The following is a 19,947-nucleotide window of genomic DNA, read 5'->3' as shown; positions in this document are numbered from 1 at the left end:
TGGGCGGTCTGGTCTATCGATGCACGGCTTGTGTGCACTGAATCACGGTTCAATGGGGCTTATGTTTGAAAATACGAAGAAGGCTTTTGGCGAGTCCAAGCTAAGGACAATAAATGGTCATCAACCTTTGTGATTACGAATAAAGTAGAGAGCTTTATAAACTCATTTGCAAAACACAGATTAAATTCTCATATATATAGTATTAAACTCATACTTCAACATTTATATCGAAATAAAAGAGAGATAAGTTGAAGTTTCCGAAGTAATGCCTTAAAAAGATTCTAAATAACTATGAATAAGATTTTTTTTGTTTTGCATAAAGTATGTCATATGCAGGTACTATTTTTGGCAACAAATATAATAATATTTGGGTAACGTGTACGTTTATGTTTCTTTGCTGACTATTTTTACCTTTATTATTCTTAGTCTAACTTTTGTAATCCCATTTTTACACAGCTTTAAGCTGGCCTTATTTTGTCTACAGCCTGCAGGGAAAATAGGGAAAGCTAAGCCAGACAGTCACTTGTCACAGCATCCACAGCCTACACACAAGTAGTGGGACATACTACTAAATAATGCCCAAAAAGGTATGCTACACGAAACAAATGCCAGGCACGTTGGAGGCATTTATCAAGAGTCCTCGCATACACCTACAGATGTCGTGTGGCAGCGAGGAGCTGGGTAACGGGAATGGATGGAGCTGTGGAAAAGGATAACAGGCCCAAATCCAGATCGCTCCGAGTGACAAAGAGTCGAAAATTTCAGTCACGCGAAGGGCTTAAATGTCGTTTGATGTATTCGCCGTCATTTAAGTTTCTGTTGATGTGGAGTGGGCGATGGATATAGTTATATATATTGAAGAAAAATCAACTGTCAGACCCCGGTTTTGGCCCATAGAGAAATGCCTACGACTTGGGCCAAAGGCAAATGCGTTTGTGTGATACATTCGCCGCTTCATTGACATGTGTCCTGGCAGTCTGCTCCTGGAAGCGATTGACTGGGCCGAAGATGCAGATAGGACTCGAATCTGCGGCGCACGTCCAAGGGTTAAGGCCAGGTGAATGGCAGTGGTGGCAGCAACTTGTGTGATTTATTGAATAAATCAGTTTGGATGCCTTCTTCTCCCAGCAGATGCTGAAATATTTATGTGTACGTTCGTTCGACTGTGCGTGCGGTTCCTGAAATTTATGTGCGATGGTAAATAAAATGAGACCTCCAACGGCGGCGAAAGCCGCAAAGACGAGGCAATAAAAATTTGAAGTGTGTGTAAAGCGCGGCCAGATATAATCCCATATAGTAGGTATGTTTGCTCGAAGAGCAGAAGACGATGACAGCATGAGTTATTGGCTTAAAGTATTGAGATTTGAATGTGGCCGCACTCTAAATCAAATTTTAGAGTTATGTGGTGGCGCATGAGCTCATAGTGTGTTTGTGCAAATTATTAGCATAATTTATGCTTCATTTTTTTGCAAAGTTAAATATTGATAAATATTCCGGTTATTTCGTATGCATGTGTAATTTAAATGCGCACAGGTCTGAAACGGATTTTGGAAATTAAATCGCCGTAAATTAAGTTTCCGTTTGTTAGTTGAATGAACTGTAGTATAGATTCATTTTCACAACCTCCGTCAAAGAGGCTTACTTTTTATATCCACTAATCTCGTATTCATTCTCGACTTAACTACAATTAGGGCTATTAAACGAGTTTCAATGCAATATTCATATCGATTTTCATGAAATAAATTTAAAGCGTTCTATATTAGCGTAGTGTCATAAGTTCGAATCAGCCTCATTTCAATGACATCAAATTTAATCAGAACTAATTATCATTCGGGCTGTAAATCATGATTCACAGGGTGAAATTAAAAACAAAGTTAATGCCCATACATGTTTAATTTTTTTTGTCTTTCTCCATCATAATTGCATTTCAATGTTTCCCATCAATTAAATTTAATAATTTCAAATTTTTTTAACACAAGTTTTTCCATAAGAAGAGCATTGTTCTGTGTTATATGAAATTAATTTTAACTTATTATGTTGATTGAAATTATTTAAAAAAGCTATAATACTATGAATACACCGCTGCGCTTCAAATCTCAGCTTGACATAAACGAGGAAATTGCTGTTAACAGATTTTCATTTTATATGTAAACATTTGTTGCCTATTTGTCTATTACAAATAATGTGAAATCTACTTACCTAATGTGAGTGCCAGAAGTATTGTGGTCAATGCCGTTTGATAGGCATTCTGTGGAAACCGCATGTTGCTAGTTTATCGTATGGTATCTGAAATGAGGACGGTGTGATTTGAATTTCGTAGGGTAAGGATAATTTTAAAAGTATTGATTGCTAGGTCTTAATAAACAAAAATGTAGTTTTCTTATAAGAATAAAGACGTACTTTTTCTTTAAAAATTGAAAACTAATGGGTAGTGAAATTTTAAGCCATTTGATGCCTTAAGACCCAACCGCAAAATGCCGAAATGTGGCCAGACAACAACATCGGTTCTTAATGCGTTAAACTTTGCCTGCAACACGTAACTCTCGTTGGCCAATGCAACCAACTGGGCCGACTGCTTTCCGTGGGGCAGGTGTTGCAAAGTGAGTTTCTTATAGTCACTACTTTGGCCGAAAGTATTGAAAGCAATTTCGTAATCAGAAGGAAAGGAGCCGGGGGGAAACTGTATAAAGTAATAACTATAAAGAAAACTGCAGCGATTTTCCTCGTCCCACACATATACATACATAGCCAAAAAGTCTGAGTGAAAAGTTTGCCATTAACGGTGATGGGGATGGGGATGTGTCCGAAAAACACATTGTTGTCTAACTGCACATCAAATGCTGCTGCCTTCGAGACTGTGAGCATAGCATTTTTCCATAAATTCTTGGCTCTTTTTTCGGAGCGCATTTCAAGTTGAAAATCGGATTATAATAATCCCCTGGCCGAGGGATTCGATGGAGGAACTTTAACAAGTTGTAATCTTTTATGGCAGCAAATTGTATTACAGTATCGGGCCAAAAAAGTCAGGCCAAGGAGATCTCGTATGCGAGTATCCTGTGCTGCTCACATGGCCCAAAGACTCCACCAAATGGCCATTCTGTGTACACTCCATTAACTTTGCAGGACCCTGTCTTAATTGCTTTGGCTTCATTAAGGTCAGCACAAAACTAACCCAGAAAGGCGGAGAATTGGGTAAAAACTTTCAACTTTTTAATTTATGCATTGACAAACTGAAACGACGGAGTGCGACAAACAAAAGGGGCCAAGTCTGCTACCAATGCGATAAGCCGCAAACTGCACTTCCAGACGTTCTGGCCCCTTTTCCTTTTCTCTATTTCAGCAGACAAGAAAACCGAAAAGAAGGATATAATAAAAATCAGCTGCCCTTAAACCCCTGTGCCGCTCGTTAATTGCATCTGGAGGAAAGTTAACTAACGAAGTGAAGGAAACAGATTCTTAGTCCCCATTTTCGCATTCCACTGGAAACGAATTTAATCGGGAGTCTGAATGAGCTTAACGATTTTCCGGACTTGAAAAAAATGCAAAATGTAAATTTAAAAAAAAATGCAAACGGAAATAAATTATATGTTTAATAGTGTTTTCATATCCCTTTTGTAGCATAATTTGTTTACTTACATATTTATCAAAAATTTGGTTACAATCGCCAAAAGTTGGTATGATAAAAAGTCAATTACTTCATTTCATACAATGCAATTTCGAGCGGAAGAATTTGATTTTTCATTTCAAAAGTGAAGTATATAAATTCTGAAAGAGTCATGCAATCACAATAATCCTGCTTCCTTCATTTAGAGCAATTTGCAAAACAATCATAGCAATAAATATGTCCAGTCATCCCTAACAATTGCCATGACATCTGCTGCTGTTGAGTCTGTTGCCTTTCACAGATTGCTCGATTACCAAACAACTACGAACAACGATTACAATGGCAAGTAAATACATTTTTAAAACCACCAAGATAGATTGCTGGGCAATGCAAGCTAAATCAAAATGGGTTTGCTGAGAGGAAGGGACCGATTAAACCGCTTTAAGCCTTCAAAGGCATAAGGCAAGGCCCACACACACAGATGGCGATGGAGTTGCACAGAACTTGTGAAAATTGGTAAACAATTTATGTGGTCAAATAAAATTGCACCGAAGTGAAGCAATGCAGGAGCAGAAAAGCCAGACACCACAACAGGAGCAGAAACAAATTTATGACCGCTCAGTCCAATACCAGAAAACTTGCAAAACTTCCGCCACAGAAAGAGGAATATTTTGCAATATGGGCAGAGGCGCAGTTGCTAAATAATTGCAAGTACCCGAAATTTTGCTATAGAATTTATATCCTATTTTCAAATTAAATGAATTATATAAATGTATTTTTTATAAGAATATGCTGATTAAAAGAAGCACATGCTCCATAAGTTATATAAAATAATAAGCGCCGTGGTAGTGGCCCCCGATATTCTCCTTCATAATTTTCCTGCCCACGCTCCTGGGCATCGGCAATAACTGCATGATGCAGATACCAAAAACCCAGGAGAAGCCCGAAAACTGAAGTGAGTTTGTAGGGCGAAAGAGAGGGACCATTCAAGGATATAAATTACATGCTTAGCTACTCGTAGTTTCCCTATCCCGATGCGCCCGCTCATATGCAAAAGTTTTTCCCCATTTCTTTTTTTTTGTGCAGTTTTGGATTTTTGTTGCAGAGATTATGAAATAAATTTCCACATGCCACAACATTTTCGCAGCCGCAAAGGAACAACAAATATGCTAGGTACAGATACTCCTCCTACCCCTGGCAAATGTTGCACTTGAGATGCGCCTTTAGCGCCAAAAAGTAGAAAAAGGGGCCCTGGATTACACACACAGTGCCGCAGTCGAGGGAGCCACTCGAGATCCTTGAAATTGGAGAACTAGTGGCTATGCCAATAACAACAATGGGTTTGCATATGAGATATTTTTCAATAGCCCCAAGGTCTTGTGCACCCCCATGTTTTCGTATTTGTTGGGGCGAAGTTTGAGTCGGTGCAAGATTTGTGATGCGGCGGAAAAAAATTTGTTCATCCCGACAGTAAAAAATTTGTAAAGTTCTATCCATCCATATATCACAAGAGATAAGAATTAAAATTGGGAATGGTGCAAAAGTTTTTCGCGAGAAGTCAGCCTGCTTTTAAAATTTGACGGAAATCTCCAGTCTCTTTAAAGTTCGATTCCAAGAAATTGGCAAATAAAAGAATAGTTCTTTATATATAGTTCTTTATATATATAATATATCGTGTTCCACTTAAATAAAGCATTTTGTTCAAAAATGTATAAATTATGATATAACCTTAAATCAAAATCCATATTTACAAATGATAAGTAAAGTAGTTGAATTTATTGTTCCATTTTAAATTCCAATATATTTCTTAACAGAAAGTTAATAAATAAAATCGGGGCATGATTGGATAAACATTTAATTATCCAATAAATATTAAATGCCAGGCAGAAACCAAGTCTAATTCAGTTATGCCAATACTAATTGAATAAATCCTTGGCCATTTAACCAGCTTTTGTAGATCAAAGCTCAAGTGGGATAACGAAGCCATAAATTTGCGAGCAAATTCCTTTAGGATTAGCACAACTCATTGGTTGAGTATACACGCACATAATCAGCTTAAACAAATAAGTGAAAACTAATAAGAAAACAGAATTTCGGGGCACTTGCCGAAAAACTAATTAACACCCACGCCTAGTTAAGTTTCTCTTTCGGATTTTCGCCTGTATTTCGGAGTGCCTCCGCTCAGCGTTCTTTTTCATAAGCCACAGCACTTGCAGCAGCACCAAATTGTTAAAAAAAAAAAAAACAACGAAAATAAAAGAGCCAGGCTATAAGAGAAATACCTGGTCGAGAGAAGAATGCGACACCGTTGCAGGTGGCAGTAAAAAATGGCTGAAATTTCTCCAGCTCAACAGAGAACTGGCAAAAGGAGCCGCCGGTCATCCGAGGCTCAGATCAGGACACAGCTCATTAAACGCCGGCCACAGTTTACCTCTCTCGACGGATATTACACGGCCAAAATATAATACGAAGAGCTGTCACAAGGATTCCGCACCATTTATCAATGCCAATATTATGCTGTCAGTTTTATTTAAATGAAAACTATGACGATTTTCAAAATTCAAACTAAGCGCCAGAAAGTTCGGTGAACACATTGTGCTATTGAAAGGGATTTGATTTTGGTTGGAACTTATAATCTCTGGCCACATTTTTGAGCTTATGCATGTAAAATAATACGAATCCGAAAGGAAGCTCATTATACTGAAACTTTGGTAATGGATGACAAACTACATGAAAATAAGCTAGTAAAATAACTCGAAAATGTTTATATTTCCCTTTAGTAATGACTTATGATAAAAGTTTCGTAGATTTCTGGAAAAGTATGACATAAAGTTCATACGAATTTTATATTCCTTCTCATTAAAGAAGCACTTTTCTTTTAGGAGCGTTAGTCAAAATGTTTAATAACTCCTTTTGACAGGTTTATATCATTTTAACTCTAAAAACCTGCCGAAGTTTGTTTTTTTACAGTGTGCTTCTGTTTGCTTGGTCCTATTGTTATTTTTAAGCCGGTCGCAGGATAATCCGAAAAGGCTGGCGACGACTTAATGTGCCCCTTGGCTGTGCTAAATAGCTTTCATTATTTACTTTATTCTCCCATAAAGCGTGCGAAAAAGTTTGGTCCGAGCCATTTTTACAGAGCTGTGGAAACTCAACAGCAAAAACAGAGCAGGATATGGAAAACTGCAGAGATAGACTGGGAAATAAATGTTCCTGCTCGACTGGTTAAAGGTTTTCTCGTTTTGTTTCGGAACTTTTTCGACTCAGCTGCTTGTGGACACTTGCCAGCACTTTTCTTCGTCCTTCGCCTTTTCGCCCTCCACCTCCTCCTCCGGCAGCAATAAATCATTTCACATATCAATCAGTCAATCAAATAAATGTTTGACTGCCGCCCAACTGACTGCCCCTCCCTCATCCGATATTGATTGTCCCACTAAATACAATTTTTGCCTAGTCAGTGGGTTGCCCGAAAGTGAGGATGAAAACTCTGCCAGGCAGTTGACATTTTCCATCAACAAAAAATGGGCAAATCGAAGCAGCTAGGGCTGAGCTCAAGACATTGTTGCCTAGTTCGCCGGCAACTATGGGAAATGTTTACCAAAAAAGGATGAGCCCGAGGTCCCGGAGACACGCTCCCTGGCAATTGACAAGTTTTGTTTGCCTGTTGGATGAGACGGGCACGCCCTTCTGTACATCTTCCGGCTTATCTTCCGCTGGCTGGGATGTGAAAGGATACCCCGGAATCCTCAAATTGCCTTGCCAGGAGCAGGGACATGGTGCATCAAAATTAAACGTCGCAGATTGCGATATATGAAATTACAGAAGCGCAGAGGATGTTTCAAAGTTCGTGGAAGGTTGATGCTTTCGCTGAACTGGCTTATGAGCTGTTACTCAAACGTTGTTTGCATGCCCCTGAAGATAATATTCTCAATTATAAACTTTATTAACTTTTTTCCTACAATTCTGTTGTGAAGCAACATTAAAATATTAGTTTTTCAATTTCAAATGTTGTTTGCCTTAAAATACCGTTTAAAATTTAGTCTAAATATTGGTAATCATATCCCAATACCCTTCCTGACATCATATCCCAAAGCATCAGCTTATGTCAAAGAGATTATAATGTATTCCTACCTTCAGGTTATTTGCGTTAGTTTTCTCTCTTATTATTTTCTTGTACTTTCAATGCAACTGGCTAGTCATACTTCACATGTGAGTATGGGGTTTTGTTTTTTGCTTTTTGGTTCTCTCGCTGCGCACAATTTGGCAAACAATTTTATTTTATGCAATTTTCGGTTGATTTATCAGAGAATCCTTTAAGGCGCACCGAGCAAGTATCCTGTGTGTCCTGGCGAATGGGGATTTGGTTGTTGGCTTTGGCTGCGTGGCTTCTTGTTGCTCCTTTTTGTGCCCGCCTAAGCCGTTCGCTTCGCCCGATTCTGCTCCTTCCTCGTTCCTTATCTCATTTCGCGTATCACGGAACTCGTTAAAATCACCTTAGAACACGTGACTGCACAAACACACTCGCACTCACACACACATGCCCTGGTGGCGAAGAAGCAACAGCCTTACCCGCACACACACAGTTTGGGACTATCGCAGATCCTTCGTCGGATCCTTTCCCCCTATTTTCCGCCTTCTGTTTTGGTAAATGCTATGTCAGAAACACAAAAACTGCATCTCGCACACACGCACGCCACAGCAAAAACAGGGTTCAGTCCTGCGGTTTCAGTGCAGTTCAACAATTTTTTTTAACAATTTTTTCTGTTATTTCCGATGCTCGTAATACTGCGAAAATTGAAATGATGATCTACGCACGTCCTCACGCAAGGACAACGCAATGTAAACTGCAGCAGGAGTCGAAGGATTCGCGACACTGCGAGTCCTGTGCACAGATTTCCGAATTGGCGAATGGCCAACGAATATGGTTCGGAAAATCCGACGTCCTGCATCGGAAAATCACGAATGGAAAAGCGAGGAGAGAGAGAGAGCAGCCGTGTGGTGGGTTTCTTATCCATAAATGCTTATATTGCTACCACTGCTTGGTTCCCCTACCACTGCTTGATTTCCCCTTTCAACTGCTTTGAATACGATTGCACTGCTTTGTTTAAACTGCTTGATTGTACTCACCACGACTTCCCCTTTAAACGAAAACACACTGTGGACAAAATATAAAAACCAAATGTAAAAATATGATAAAATTTTATATGCCTTAAATTCTTAAAAATATGTTATAGGATTTCGGGAGGTTAGGTTGCTCAAATATACATATATTTGAGAAAATAATACTTCTTATTGAGTGATTGTTCGAAAAAAGTTAAAGAAAAATTAAGTTAACGTTGGTAAGATAATTTTCAACTTCTTTAAAAAGAAATAAATAAAATATATTTTACCCTTTACTGTTTTTGAAATGCCAAGGAAACACATACTTAATTTATACTTACGGCCACTTAACTATGTACTCCCATTACATTCCACTTCCTTTACTTAAAATGGGACCAACATTGACGAATGGAGGCCGAAACTGGCGACTGTCGGGCTGGTCAGTGACTCCACTTGGGGTCCAAATTCAAATCCAGCATAATTGTAAATCAAACCGCTTGCCAAAATGTCCCGCAAAAGCCCACTCGAAGTACTTAAGTGGAGCAGAGCCCCATGTAGATGACCACCAGACGGGGACTGAGATGGCTGCAGAAATTAGTTGCCATTGGCAAAGGCACTTTGCGCCCAAAGTGTCATAATCATAAAAATTTGCAATTATGCTGATGCAACACGGTAGCAACCACCGGCAACTGGAGCAAAACATTTCCAGTTCATTAGCTCAGCCACGCCCCTTTTGCCGCCCGTTTAGTTCGTGTAAGGACACACATTCGATTTTGTTGCTTTGCAAGACTTCTTGGCACGAATCGAGGCAATACAAATTATGCAGACAACTGGAGACAATAAAGTCATTAACCTCTATTCTAACCAGGCTAAAAGAGTTCAAAGCGGCAACGACTTAATGTACATATATTACATATGTTTCTACAAAATTAAGCAAATCATAATAATCTAACAATCAGCGTTCTATTGAAACTTTAAAAACATTAATTGGGGTACCAAAAAAGTACATTTGGTTGATTTTTCATAGACATCAATTTATTCATATCAAATGTTTGTGCGTGACTGCTTTGCTTATCACTTAATACATGCTGTGCTTTTGTTTTTAAGTTTTTTTTTCTTTTTCAGTTAGTTTACAAAAATTCATTTCTTACAACAAGTGATTTCGTTTAGTTAGATTTCATAAATAATTCACAATATTTTTTTTGCTTAAGACGGTTTCCTATATAAATAATTTCAAAATAAATTAATCGCTTAAAATAGAGGCAACTACGACCTATTGGCACACTGGGAAAACTGTGCACTTTCCCGAGCGCAGCTATGCTACTTGGAATTTGAGTACAAATGCGAGTATAAGTCAAGGTCAAGGCTGTGTTGTGCGGGAAAGCTATTCGCCCAGGGAGTTGCCATTTTCTTCCTGACTTGTTCCTATACTTTTACCGTTCCGATTCTCCTGATCTTACGACTACCAAATAAATGGGCATGCAAAAAAAAGAAAAAAAGAATTCAAGGCAATGGGGTCGAACGACAGGGGCGGATCACCACTGGTTGGAGGGACGGCGCTCTGCGCCTGGTGCCGCACTTCCGGAGAATCGCGGCGACGAGGAGTTCTGCGAGGAGCTGCTGCTGGGCATTGTGCTGCAGGCCGCCTCATTGGCCAGCAGCGTGTGAATGGCCGTCAGCAGCTTCTTGCGAGCTCCAAACGCCGCGATACCCAGCTCCATCAGGTTGTCCTCGGTCAGCGTGGTGAACACCTCCAGGTCGATTTCGTTTAGAACGAATATTTCTGAAAGGAGAGATATAAACTGTAGTTTTCCCAGCTTGTGCACATTAAATATAAAATATTACATATGTATCAACCTAAGTTGATATTTATCTAACTATGAAAAAACTTTTGCCTTAAATAAAACACTCTCCAGTTCAAGCCAGACACATAAGATAGATTTATCGAAGACTTCTAGTACACAGTTGGTAAAAACGGACATGATCGGCGGAGCTACTCACTGATGTAGTGCTCCAGACCCAAACTGGTGAGCAGAGTCTGGATGTCCTTGTGCTTGGCGAGCTGCATCCGTCGGTTTACTGGAGTGGCGTCCAGGAGTCCGGTGGTGGCACTCAGTCCGTAAGGGGAGCCCAGTCCTGGTGGCAGCCGCCACCCACTAGATGCTCCTCCGCCAGCAGCCCCATTTTCCCCGTTCTCCAGCGGGGCAGGGGCGGGCGAGGTGCTGCTCAAGCCCATTCCCATCCAAGCGGTCGTGGGTGTTCGCAGCTCCCCTGCCACCGGGGTGCGCTCCATGGCTTTGTAGCCCAGGGCTCGTTTCATGTCGAAGTCAAAGGCACGGTGGCCGGAGTGCTTGTTTCCTCCAAGGTCATAGTGCAAACTCCGATAGCTCTCGGCACTGCCGGGCAGGAGGTGGGCTCCTCCACCGGAGTTACCTCCTCCACCGCTGGAATTACCCAGCCCCAGCAGCACTCCATCGCTAAGGCGGCGTCCCAGACGCGCCCCACCACCTCCTCCGCCGCCAACGCCACCACCCTCACTGCCGTACGTGGAATCTGGCGAATAATGCGCCCGATTTTGGCTTCCCGCGGTGGAGGATGAAGTGGACGACACGGTGCCCGGCAATTGGGCGTACGGCGGATACGACTGCTCCAGGGAGGTGGTGCTGCTGCTGAAGCTCTGGTAACCACTGGTATTCTGACTGCAGCTGTTCCGTGGCGAAACAGTCGGCGGTTTGAGAGGCGCCACCGCTCCAGGAACCTGCAGATAGTTGCCATTGTTGTTCTGCCCACCAGCCACCATGGAACGATTCTGAGTCTGCTGGAAGCTGTTGTGCAACTGCATATATTTTTGGGTGGGCGCACAAACCCCAGTGGGCGTGGCCAAGCCATTGGCGTTCAACAACAGGTGATTGTTGTTGGCATAGGGCGTCAGTTGGCCAGCCAAGGCGGGCGGCAGCAACGATGGAGTCTTCGGGCTGTCCACGTACCCAGCCAGCAGAGCAGTTAACTGGGTGCGGTAGGCCAGATTAAGGTCTTTGTCCTTTGGCATGAAGTAGTAGTCGGGGATCTCGGGCTTCACGAACGGCGTGGCCAGGCGCAGTATCTCCTGGCGGGCCTCGTAGATTTTGTCTAAGAAGGGACAACAACGGATTAATACGGAAATTAAATTCAGTAGTTATTAAGTAATTATTCAGTAATTATAATAAGCTTGTTAAAATATAAAGAGTACAGCATTGTTTTTAAAATCTTACCTATAAACTTCTCCACTCCCTTGACCACAATGGCCAGGGTGCTCTGCCGCTGTTTTTGGCGCAACGTGATGTAGACGCCGTACTTGGTGTTCAGGCTCATTATCTCGGAGGCATCGTTGTGGTTGTCCGGAAAGTCAAAAATCAATGCTACGGGCAAATTGCCAAGCAATTGTTGTCGCGCCAAGTAGACGTCGTCGATGCGTCCGCTGATCGTGACCTGGGACTTCTTCAGGGGCTTCACGTTCATGTCGCTCAGATCGGGGAATATGATCTTGGTCTGGGTTCGCTCCATAATGCTCAGCAGATTCACGTTATTCTTGCCCTTGACGATTTCGTGGTGCTGCGGCGAGATCTCCATCTGGACATTCACCAGGATTTGGCTCTAAGAAGGGAAAATAATTCGCCGATTAGCATTATTTTGAGTTATCCTTTCCGAACCTACCGCAATGCTCTCACAGGCGAAGTTGATCAGCAGCTGAGTGGCATCTCGGACCTGCGCCGATTCCTTCTCGGATCCCTTGACCAAAACCAGAGAGGTATGCAGTTTGGGACGAGTGGAGAATATGACCTGGAAGGAGGATAGTTCTTTAAAATATATTCTATAATAATTAGGAGCAATGAAAAAACAGTTTACAAAAATCATTGGTTGAAATATAAGGTTGCCAAGCTCGACATATAATATTTCAGGACCTTTATTCCTTTAAATATTTTTTAAATTACCTAAAAAATTTATAAAAATGAATATAAATAAAATATATACAATTTAAATTACGTAACAAATGTATAATAATGACAGTATTTAAAATGTAGCCTAATATAACATCATTAGATAAGATTCTTATGAAGCAATATAAAATCACAAATTTCAACGGCTGGGAAAAAGTAATATTCAATTTTCTATTCCCACGCTTAAATGTATATTATATATTATAAGTTCTAACCTAAACTAAACTAATCAAGCCATTATAGTTAAATTCAATTAATATTTGGTAACTTGCCATGATTAATTTATTATAAATTTTTAATCTTACACTTTGTTGACTCCGACATCTGAAACTCACCTGAACATTGAACTTGGTCTCGATCATCTTGATGTAGGGGGTCTCGTGGTCGGGCTGCGGCTTGTTGGGCCCCATTACGGGCATCTCGAAGGAGATGAGCAGCGGTGTGGAGAGCCGGACGAGAGCCCGGGCTCGCTCCACGCCCTCCAGGCTGCCGCACAGCGACACCTGGTTGGACTTCTCCGTGGGATTGGAGCGGTTCGAGTCGGGGAAGTGGATATGGGTATGGGTGTCGTCCATTATGCGCTTGATGTTGTTGCCACCTCGTCCGATGATGTACGAGTGATCCGTGTAGCTGACGTCCATTTTCATGATCACTCGAGTGCCCTGTTCGGAGAAAACCGAGGAAACAATTAAAACAGATCAATTTGGATTATGTTCTGGCTCACTCACCCTGGAGTCAAGACTGCTAAGGATGCGCTCCTTTGCCCGCTGAACCTGATCCACCTTTCCCACAATTCGCACATGGGGATCTTTAATTTAAGGCATTTATTTAAAAAATACTCTTAAGCATTGAAAATGTTTCAATATCCTACCCTTCTTGCTCTTGGCACCAATTTTGAGTCTGCAAGGCCAGCTCACATAAGTATCCGTAGTGTTCATGATCTAGTAAAAGAATATGTTTTGGATATATGGCGATTTCTTTTATATCAAGTCAAAAGAGGCGGTCCTAACAGTATCTTAAAACAATTTGCGTTATACACTGAAATTTATAGATGCAAGGTCAGATAGCCAAACAGGGACATGAATCAATTAACTTAAAAATTTTGCTCAAAAACTAAATAACTTATACTATTGAATAGAAAACATATTATTATATGTTCAATATTTATAAGGCATGGCATTCTGGGACAAAAAATGTGGGAAGCACTATATATATTGTTTGGATATTGCTAATAAGTGTCCAAAACTTAAAAATATGTACTCACGTCATGGAAAAAATACTCAGCTCCATTCATTCCCTCAATGGAGCTCTCCGCTATAAGAAAAAAGTCAATTTATATTTAGGAATGTGTTATTATATATATATAAAGGCATTACCCTTTATTAACTGCTCCAATTTCTGTCGATCCACCTTGAAACGTTCCGTGTGGAGATCGTCTGGGTTTTGAACGCCCAACTTCATGGCGATGGCGCGTATGTCACTCCAATCGCTATCCACGGAGGAGATCTCGCTCTGCGTCTCGCTGGGGGCTCCACTGCCCACCGAGGTGGTCGATGGAAGGGCCTGGAGACTGGACAGGGATCCAATGGAACCAGCCTCCACATCCAAGCCCACCATTGGCGGTTTGGCCACATCTGCGGCCGACGGATACATCAGTTTATTGAAAGAGGCACAGGACAACATTGTGGTATTCGGATGATGATGATGATCACTGGATCAGTGGATTGGTCAGTGGATCGAGATATTCGTCAGAGGTCAACAGGTGTGGGTACCGAATAGTCGTTTAGTTTTAAAAACCAAGCAAAACGTCCGTCTCAGTTAAGGATTCTGGAAGTCGGTCCGTTGTTTGGTCAGCTTTGTTAGATGATTGCTGCTACTTAATGAAGTAAAGTGTATCTGGGTGATTGATGAAATGAGCTGGTGATGAAAAATTAAAGGTCCGAAATGATGTAACAAGAAATTTGATGTTGGTAATAAGAAGAGACTGGTAAAAAACGAGTCATACTTAATTTACAATAGATATTAAAACACAAGACAAAAAATGAATTATTTTTATTTTGGTAGTGGGTTAATAATTTGGGTCAATAATTTAAGTGGTGCACTTTAAAAACAAAACGATTTTTCTTTAAAATTTAGATCTCTTTTAATATTTTGGTGAAACTAGTATTTAATTATCGATTTTTCCCAAGACTGTATCACTACATATCACTAACTCTAAAGAACAGTGTGTCTTTATTTGAAAATCTCTTTTAGAAATATGTGAGAATAATGCATGGCGAGAAAATTTGTAATAATAATGAACTAATTATTATTATTATGGATACCAGTATTATTATTGGTTGGCCACCTGTCGAAAATTCCAAACTTTCTTATATGTTCTTTCACATAACCTCTCAAAATGGAGTGCTGCTGCCATGAGGTTCGTACTTTCCCCTTTCTCTCGAGATCCCGAAAACCGTAATTTCACCCGTGCCTTCACTTTCACTTCCCTGTGCCCGAAAACCAATGGCGTTACTTACCGCTGGGAGATCGCTCGGGGATCTCTACTTGAGATTGAATAGGCCCTGGAGGTCCAGACAGATGGCGTGCGAGAGGTCCTGGACGAATTGGATGGCCTCGACGAGGCAGACGTTCATAACAAAATTACGTATTTGTTGAAATCTCTCGACGAAAGGCATTTAAGTTGTGATCTGCGCAATAAAGATCTATATATCAGTATATAGCTGAGTGATTGCGACGGTCTGAGGGGCTTTGTCAGAGTATTGGAAAAGTGCAAGTTGGGGAAATCTCTCTGATTACTGGGGGACCAGCACTTCTTCTAAGTACGGCTTGAAGGCAACTGAACGCGGCTCTCGATTTCGCCGATCGATTTTGCCCGCTGTTCGACGGCATTTACTTCTAACTGTTGAGCGGATGAATTCCGCAAACCGCTGGCAGGAGAAGATCTGGCGAATATTGTTGTTGCTGGGTCAATGAACCGCTCCCGGAATAAGAGATTCGATTGCATATGTCGAGAGCGAAAAACAAAACAAAGTCGGAGGGAGAGGTGTTCCAGAAGTCCAACATAGCTACAACAACTTGCAGAGCCATCGATTAACAGTGGTTAGAATGTTGCAATGTTAAGTTTGAAATGTTGCCAACCGTTTTCATTCATTTTGGCGCCAGAAAAATCGGTAGAGAAATACGAGACAAAGAGGAACCGACTTTATTCCCGCCAAAAACACGCCACTTACCGCAATGTCAGAAATTCGGATCGTAGCACAAACACATAGATATATCAGGTTAATTTACTTAAACACAATCAATTGTAAAATCTTTTCGACAAATAACACGCTCTTTTCACGTAAAAAAATTGTATATCCGCTTGCTAATTAATTTTGGGCGCAATTAATTTTCCGTCAATTGGTCAAATTAAGGTTCGAATGGGAATTCGGCTGGCAGTCGGTGTATTTTTTCAATGTAACCAAAAAAATAACCACTACCGAAGTGAGAGTAACAGAAAAACACCACGTGTGTGAAAAACACAAAGGAAAATGCAATGGAGTCTCATGAAAAGCGAAACTGAATTGTTGTCAGAAAATCGTGCACTGCGCGTTAGTTAGTTATATTTGAATATTTTTTAATATTTTATAGCTCTTTTGAATTAATATATTATTAATGGAGTGTGCGCGCCGTGCAGTTGTCGTCATTAAAGCGCGCTGACTATCAAACTAAGCTCGGCATGTGGGTCCCAGTCCCAACTGACCTTCAGATCCCAAAGCTCTGTGTTCTGTGGGTAGTGAAGCCAGTGCACGAACAACCATAAAAAGCTGCCAACTGGATAACGGATATTCAGCAAGAGCTTTATAACGGGAAACGGAGCTTTGCAAGCTTCTGAAACTCCCCAACCGGCACTTTACCAAAGTAATAATACACAGTGGGTCTTGAAAGTATGCTCACCATTGTGCAACCGAAAATCAAAGTTTAAATCACGCAGCCGAAACCATTTCAAATTACATAATCAAATGATGACATGTAAGAATAAAACACGTCAACAATAGTTATTGAATAGGGGTTACTTTATTTCCTTGCTGCTTTTTACATCACTATTTTGGTTTCTTCAATCTTATTATTACATTTATTCTGGCTTTACACATTTCGGGTTATTTATTGGGGATATGAATATATTATGTGCTATGCATTTGCCCGCGTTTTTGATTCTCTTTATAGATCTAAGACTTATCGTTTTTCCTAGCAGCTGGAAACATTCACTGTTTTTTATCCTACTTTCATATTTCTCGGTTAATACTTTTAATATTAATTCAGTAACATCAAAATGTTTTTCCCATTTCTATGTACATAACACTAGCTTTTTACATTCTTATACATATGGTTATAGTTTATAATTTTATGGCTATAATTGAAACCATACTGAAATTAAAATTAAAATCCCCTGTCAATGTTTAGATGTAATGGGCATAAATTAGGGAAGACAACTTTCACAACACGATTTGATTACAAAAATCTGGGGGCATGCAGTTTATTTTTATATGTTTATCTATTCGTATTACTTGTTTTAGCATGTACACCAATTAATTTATATTTCATAAGTTTTATTATTACGTTTCATTATTTTATTTACATTTTAAATATATATAGTGAATTTATAAATTATTCAACATTTATTATATTTATTATATCCAAACGATATAGAGATTATTATTTATTTGTTTAATATACATTTTCATTTGTTTTTGGGCTACGATTACCCATTGCATACATTGAATTGTGTTTAAGGTAAAGGAACTATTTACCGCTGGATTTTTGTTGGCCAAAAATGTTTAAATAATTCTTTTGCTTTCATCGAGTTTTAATATTGCCGAAACAAGACTTGAAAATAAAGGTTTTTTTTCGTTTCAATTTGCTCTATGTATTCGTTGTTTTCTACAAATAAACGCTTGCTATAATAATTAATTTTGCTTTTCATTTCCACAACCGTAAAAAGTTCCTTTCTGTACAGTGGATGTTACAAAATATTAATTTTGTGTTTGGTTTTAAGCTTTTATTTACATATTGACATAATGTCATCTTCATTCTGAAAGGAGAAAACAAACAAAATAAAGTTATAGTCGATTGTCTCGACTATAAGATACCCGTTACTCAGATGAATTCCTAATATTGGGGCGAAGGGATACGCTTCGCTTCGCTTCAACTAATCTAGAACACCCTTTTACTCAACGAGTAACGGGTATTAGTATTGACTTAAATTACCTTCGGTTGTTTACAATTTTTAAGCTGCCAAAACCCCACTTTAAAATGCACTACGGTACCCGAAAGCTAAGCTCAAGTGCAGTCTAAAGTTCAGCTTGCTGTACACTGTGCACAATTCCTATAACTCTTTGATTTTTTATTTGAATATATTTAACGCTTGATATATAACATAAGAGGTTGAAGTACTTCGTATCTATTCTAAGTACCTTTTGATTTTCAGTGACTAAGCACACGCATTTTCTCACCCTGTACGAAAGTCCCCAGGCAACTGTGCATTTCTGGTTTTACTTTCCGCATTTCTTAATGTTCTCTTCATTGAGAACCATTCGGTGCTTATTGTGTTCTTTTATTTTTCACAGTTAAAGTCTGCTCAAAAGTATCGGGAGTAAAAAGTGAAAAAAAATTGCTGTAGCATTCATATATGTTTGTATGTTTATTGAGTAGATATTATTGTCTGTAAAGTGATTTCTAGCTGAAAATAAAAGTGTGACTATTTTTACAAAATAATAAATATGTCAAATAATTATTTGATTTCAACAGTGGACAGAAATAAGCAGTTTCACATAGTGACTGGAAATAATGCGAATGCTGATCTGTTTTACAGCACAATATATTTCAGTGTAATTCTGTAAGTAGGCCGAAAACAAACAAAATTTGAGAGATAGCGTCGTACAGGGTGTCTTTATTTAATGGTTTCACCGTATGTTGTATTTTACCTAACATTAATTCATTTCCTGTTGTTATTCATCAGTTTAATATCTACTTGCTGACTATGCTCTTCGAATAATTAAATATATACTGCACTTTCCCTGACCTTATGCGTTCAACACTTAAGAGCTACGACCAGATCGATTTATGCAGCTGGCTGATGCAATCAGTATGAGTACGAATGTATATTAATTATGCCCTTCAACAATTCGGGTGCGAAAGGAAAAGAGCCATATACTGCTATTTTGCACGGTGGCGAGCACCTTAAGCTACTTTCGAAAATGGATTTCATCATCAATTCGGCATCAGCACGCGCTCCAACGCGACTGCATCATCGCATCCATCGCCTGCGATTTCTTTTGCCGCCTTTCCCGCCGCCGAGTCATCAATAATCGTTGATCCGGCCCACTGGCCACGCCCCTTACAGCATTGACGCCCCCCACAAGTGTCGCTGACAGCCGCTTAATGCTGCAACTCGCAACTCCTCCTGCAGCAGCAACATCTGCAGCATCAGCATCGGCAGTTGCTGTCGCTGTTGCTGCTGCATTTGCACTCGTGCTGCCAATATACACATCACCACGGTCATCATCATCACGACTTCGAGTTGGCATCGCCATAGCCATTTGACAATTATAAAAGCATTTGACGCTAGATGCGGATGTTGCCGCTTTTGGAGCTGTCACCTCGATGTTGCTGCTGCTGCGTTGTTGGTGTTGCTGTTGCACCTTGCCAGTCGCCGGCTTTGTGTATTGACAGTTGATAATTTGATGGGCCAGCGGCCCTTGCTGCAGCAAGAAAAAGAGGAGAAGCGCAGCCGCTCCACCGCCCCCACATAGCCAGTGCCACGCCCCCGCCAACTGCCTGTTGATGGGGAGCTTTGTTAGCTGCGATGGCCAGAACTGCCAGAAGATTTCGTGTGCAGCTGTCGAGGCACCCGATGCCGTGTTATCCGCTGGAAATAGAGAGATGCACAGGTGAGCATTGGGTGGAGGTAACAAAAAAAGGGACATTGCCATTAAAGGGGCTTCAAGTTTTCCCCCTTTGATGCCTTTGTGAAAACTAAACAACGCAACGTACTGTTCGATTTTAGGAAAAGTCAAGGTCTGCTAGGCAGCTTTAATAATTTATAAGCCAATAATCGTACATTGAATCGTTACCTATTTTGACCCCCTTTATATCTTTTACCTATAAGGCTTAGTAAAAATTTTAAGAATTTACCTAAGTTTTCATCATGTGCATTTCAAAATAATGTTTCTCTTGTAACCAATTTTGGCTGGGGGAAATGTGGTAGAAAATTCAGTTTCCTAC

The 19,947-nt window shown here is 40.2% G+C and overlaps 4 protein-coding genes across 6 annotated transcripts in view; all 4 read right to left on the bottom strand.

Annotated features, from left to right (window-relative positions):
• Positions 1 to 8,450, bottom strand: part of LOC6613664 — a 31,360-nt gene extending 22,910 nt beyond the window's left edge. Inside the window, exons 1-2 of one of the 3 annotated variants that reach the window (XM_032727255.1) lie at positions 7,736 to 8,450; positions 2,200 to 2,286 (exon numbers count right to left, since the gene is read on the bottom strand). In XM_032727255.1, the coding sequence (XP_032583146.1) occupies positions 2,200 to 2,263 (64 nt within the window). In that variant the 5' untranslated portion in view covers positions 2,264 to 2,286; positions 7,736 to 8,450. The remainder of the gene's footprint in view (positions 1 to 2,199; positions 2,287 to 7,735) is intronic. The other 2 variants (XM_032727256.1, XM_002038098.2) reach the window with 2 other exon arrangements.
• A 1,267-nt stretch (positions 8,451 to 9,717) lies between these two features.
• LOC6613663 (protein bicaudal C) lies at positions 9,718 to 14,388 on the bottom strand. Its single transcript, XM_002038097.2, has 9 exons — positions 14,058 to 14,388; positions 13,946 to 13,995; positions 13,553 to 13,622; positions 13,410 to 13,489; positions 13,017 to 13,343; positions 12,398 to 12,523; positions 11,956 to 12,337; positions 10,706 to 11,833; positions 9,718 to 10,487 (listed from the first exon to the last, which is right to left on the bottom strand). The coding sequence occupies exons 1-9, from the start codon at positions 14,362 to 14,364 to the stop codon at positions 10,240 to 10,242; spliced, it is 2,718 nt and encodes a 905-aa protein (XP_002038133.1). The 5' UTR covers positions 14,365 to 14,388; the 3' UTR covers positions 9,718 to 10,239.
• Positions 14,389 to 15,206: 818 nt separating this feature from the next.
• Positions 15,207 to 16,383, bottom strand: LOC116802272. Its single transcript, XM_032726192.1, has 2 exons — positions 15,915 to 16,383; positions 15,207 to 15,371 (listed from the first exon to the last, which is right to left on the bottom strand). The coding sequence occupies exon 2, from the start codon at positions 15,357 to 15,359 to the stop codon at positions 15,225 to 15,227; it is 135 nt and encodes a 44-aa protein (XP_032582083.1). The 5' UTR covers positions 15,360 to 15,371; positions 15,915 to 16,383; the 3' UTR covers positions 15,207 to 15,224.
• A 985-nt stretch (positions 16,384 to 17,368) lies between these two features.
• LOC6613662 overlaps positions 17,369 to 19,947 on the bottom strand; it is a 40,435-nt gene continuing 37,856 nt past the window's right edge. Inside the window, exon 8 of the mRNA XM_032727066.1 lies at positions 17,369 to 19,591. Within this exon, the coding sequence (XP_032582957.1) occupies positions 18,945 to 19,591 (647 nt within the window). The 3' untranslated portion in view covers positions 17,369 to 18,944. The remainder of the gene's footprint in view (positions 19,592 to 19,947) is intronic.

The sequence above is a fragment of the Drosophila sechellia genome, chromosome 2L (genome assembly GCF_004382195.2).
Source record: "Drosophila sechellia strain sech25 chromosome 2L, ASM438219v1, whole genome shotgun sequence".
NCBI lineage: Eukaryota > Metazoa > Arthropoda > Insecta > Diptera > Drosophilidae > Drosophila > Drosophila sechellia.
Note: the sequence above shows the minus strand (reverse complement) of the source record. Positions and strands in the feature narration are given on the sequence as shown.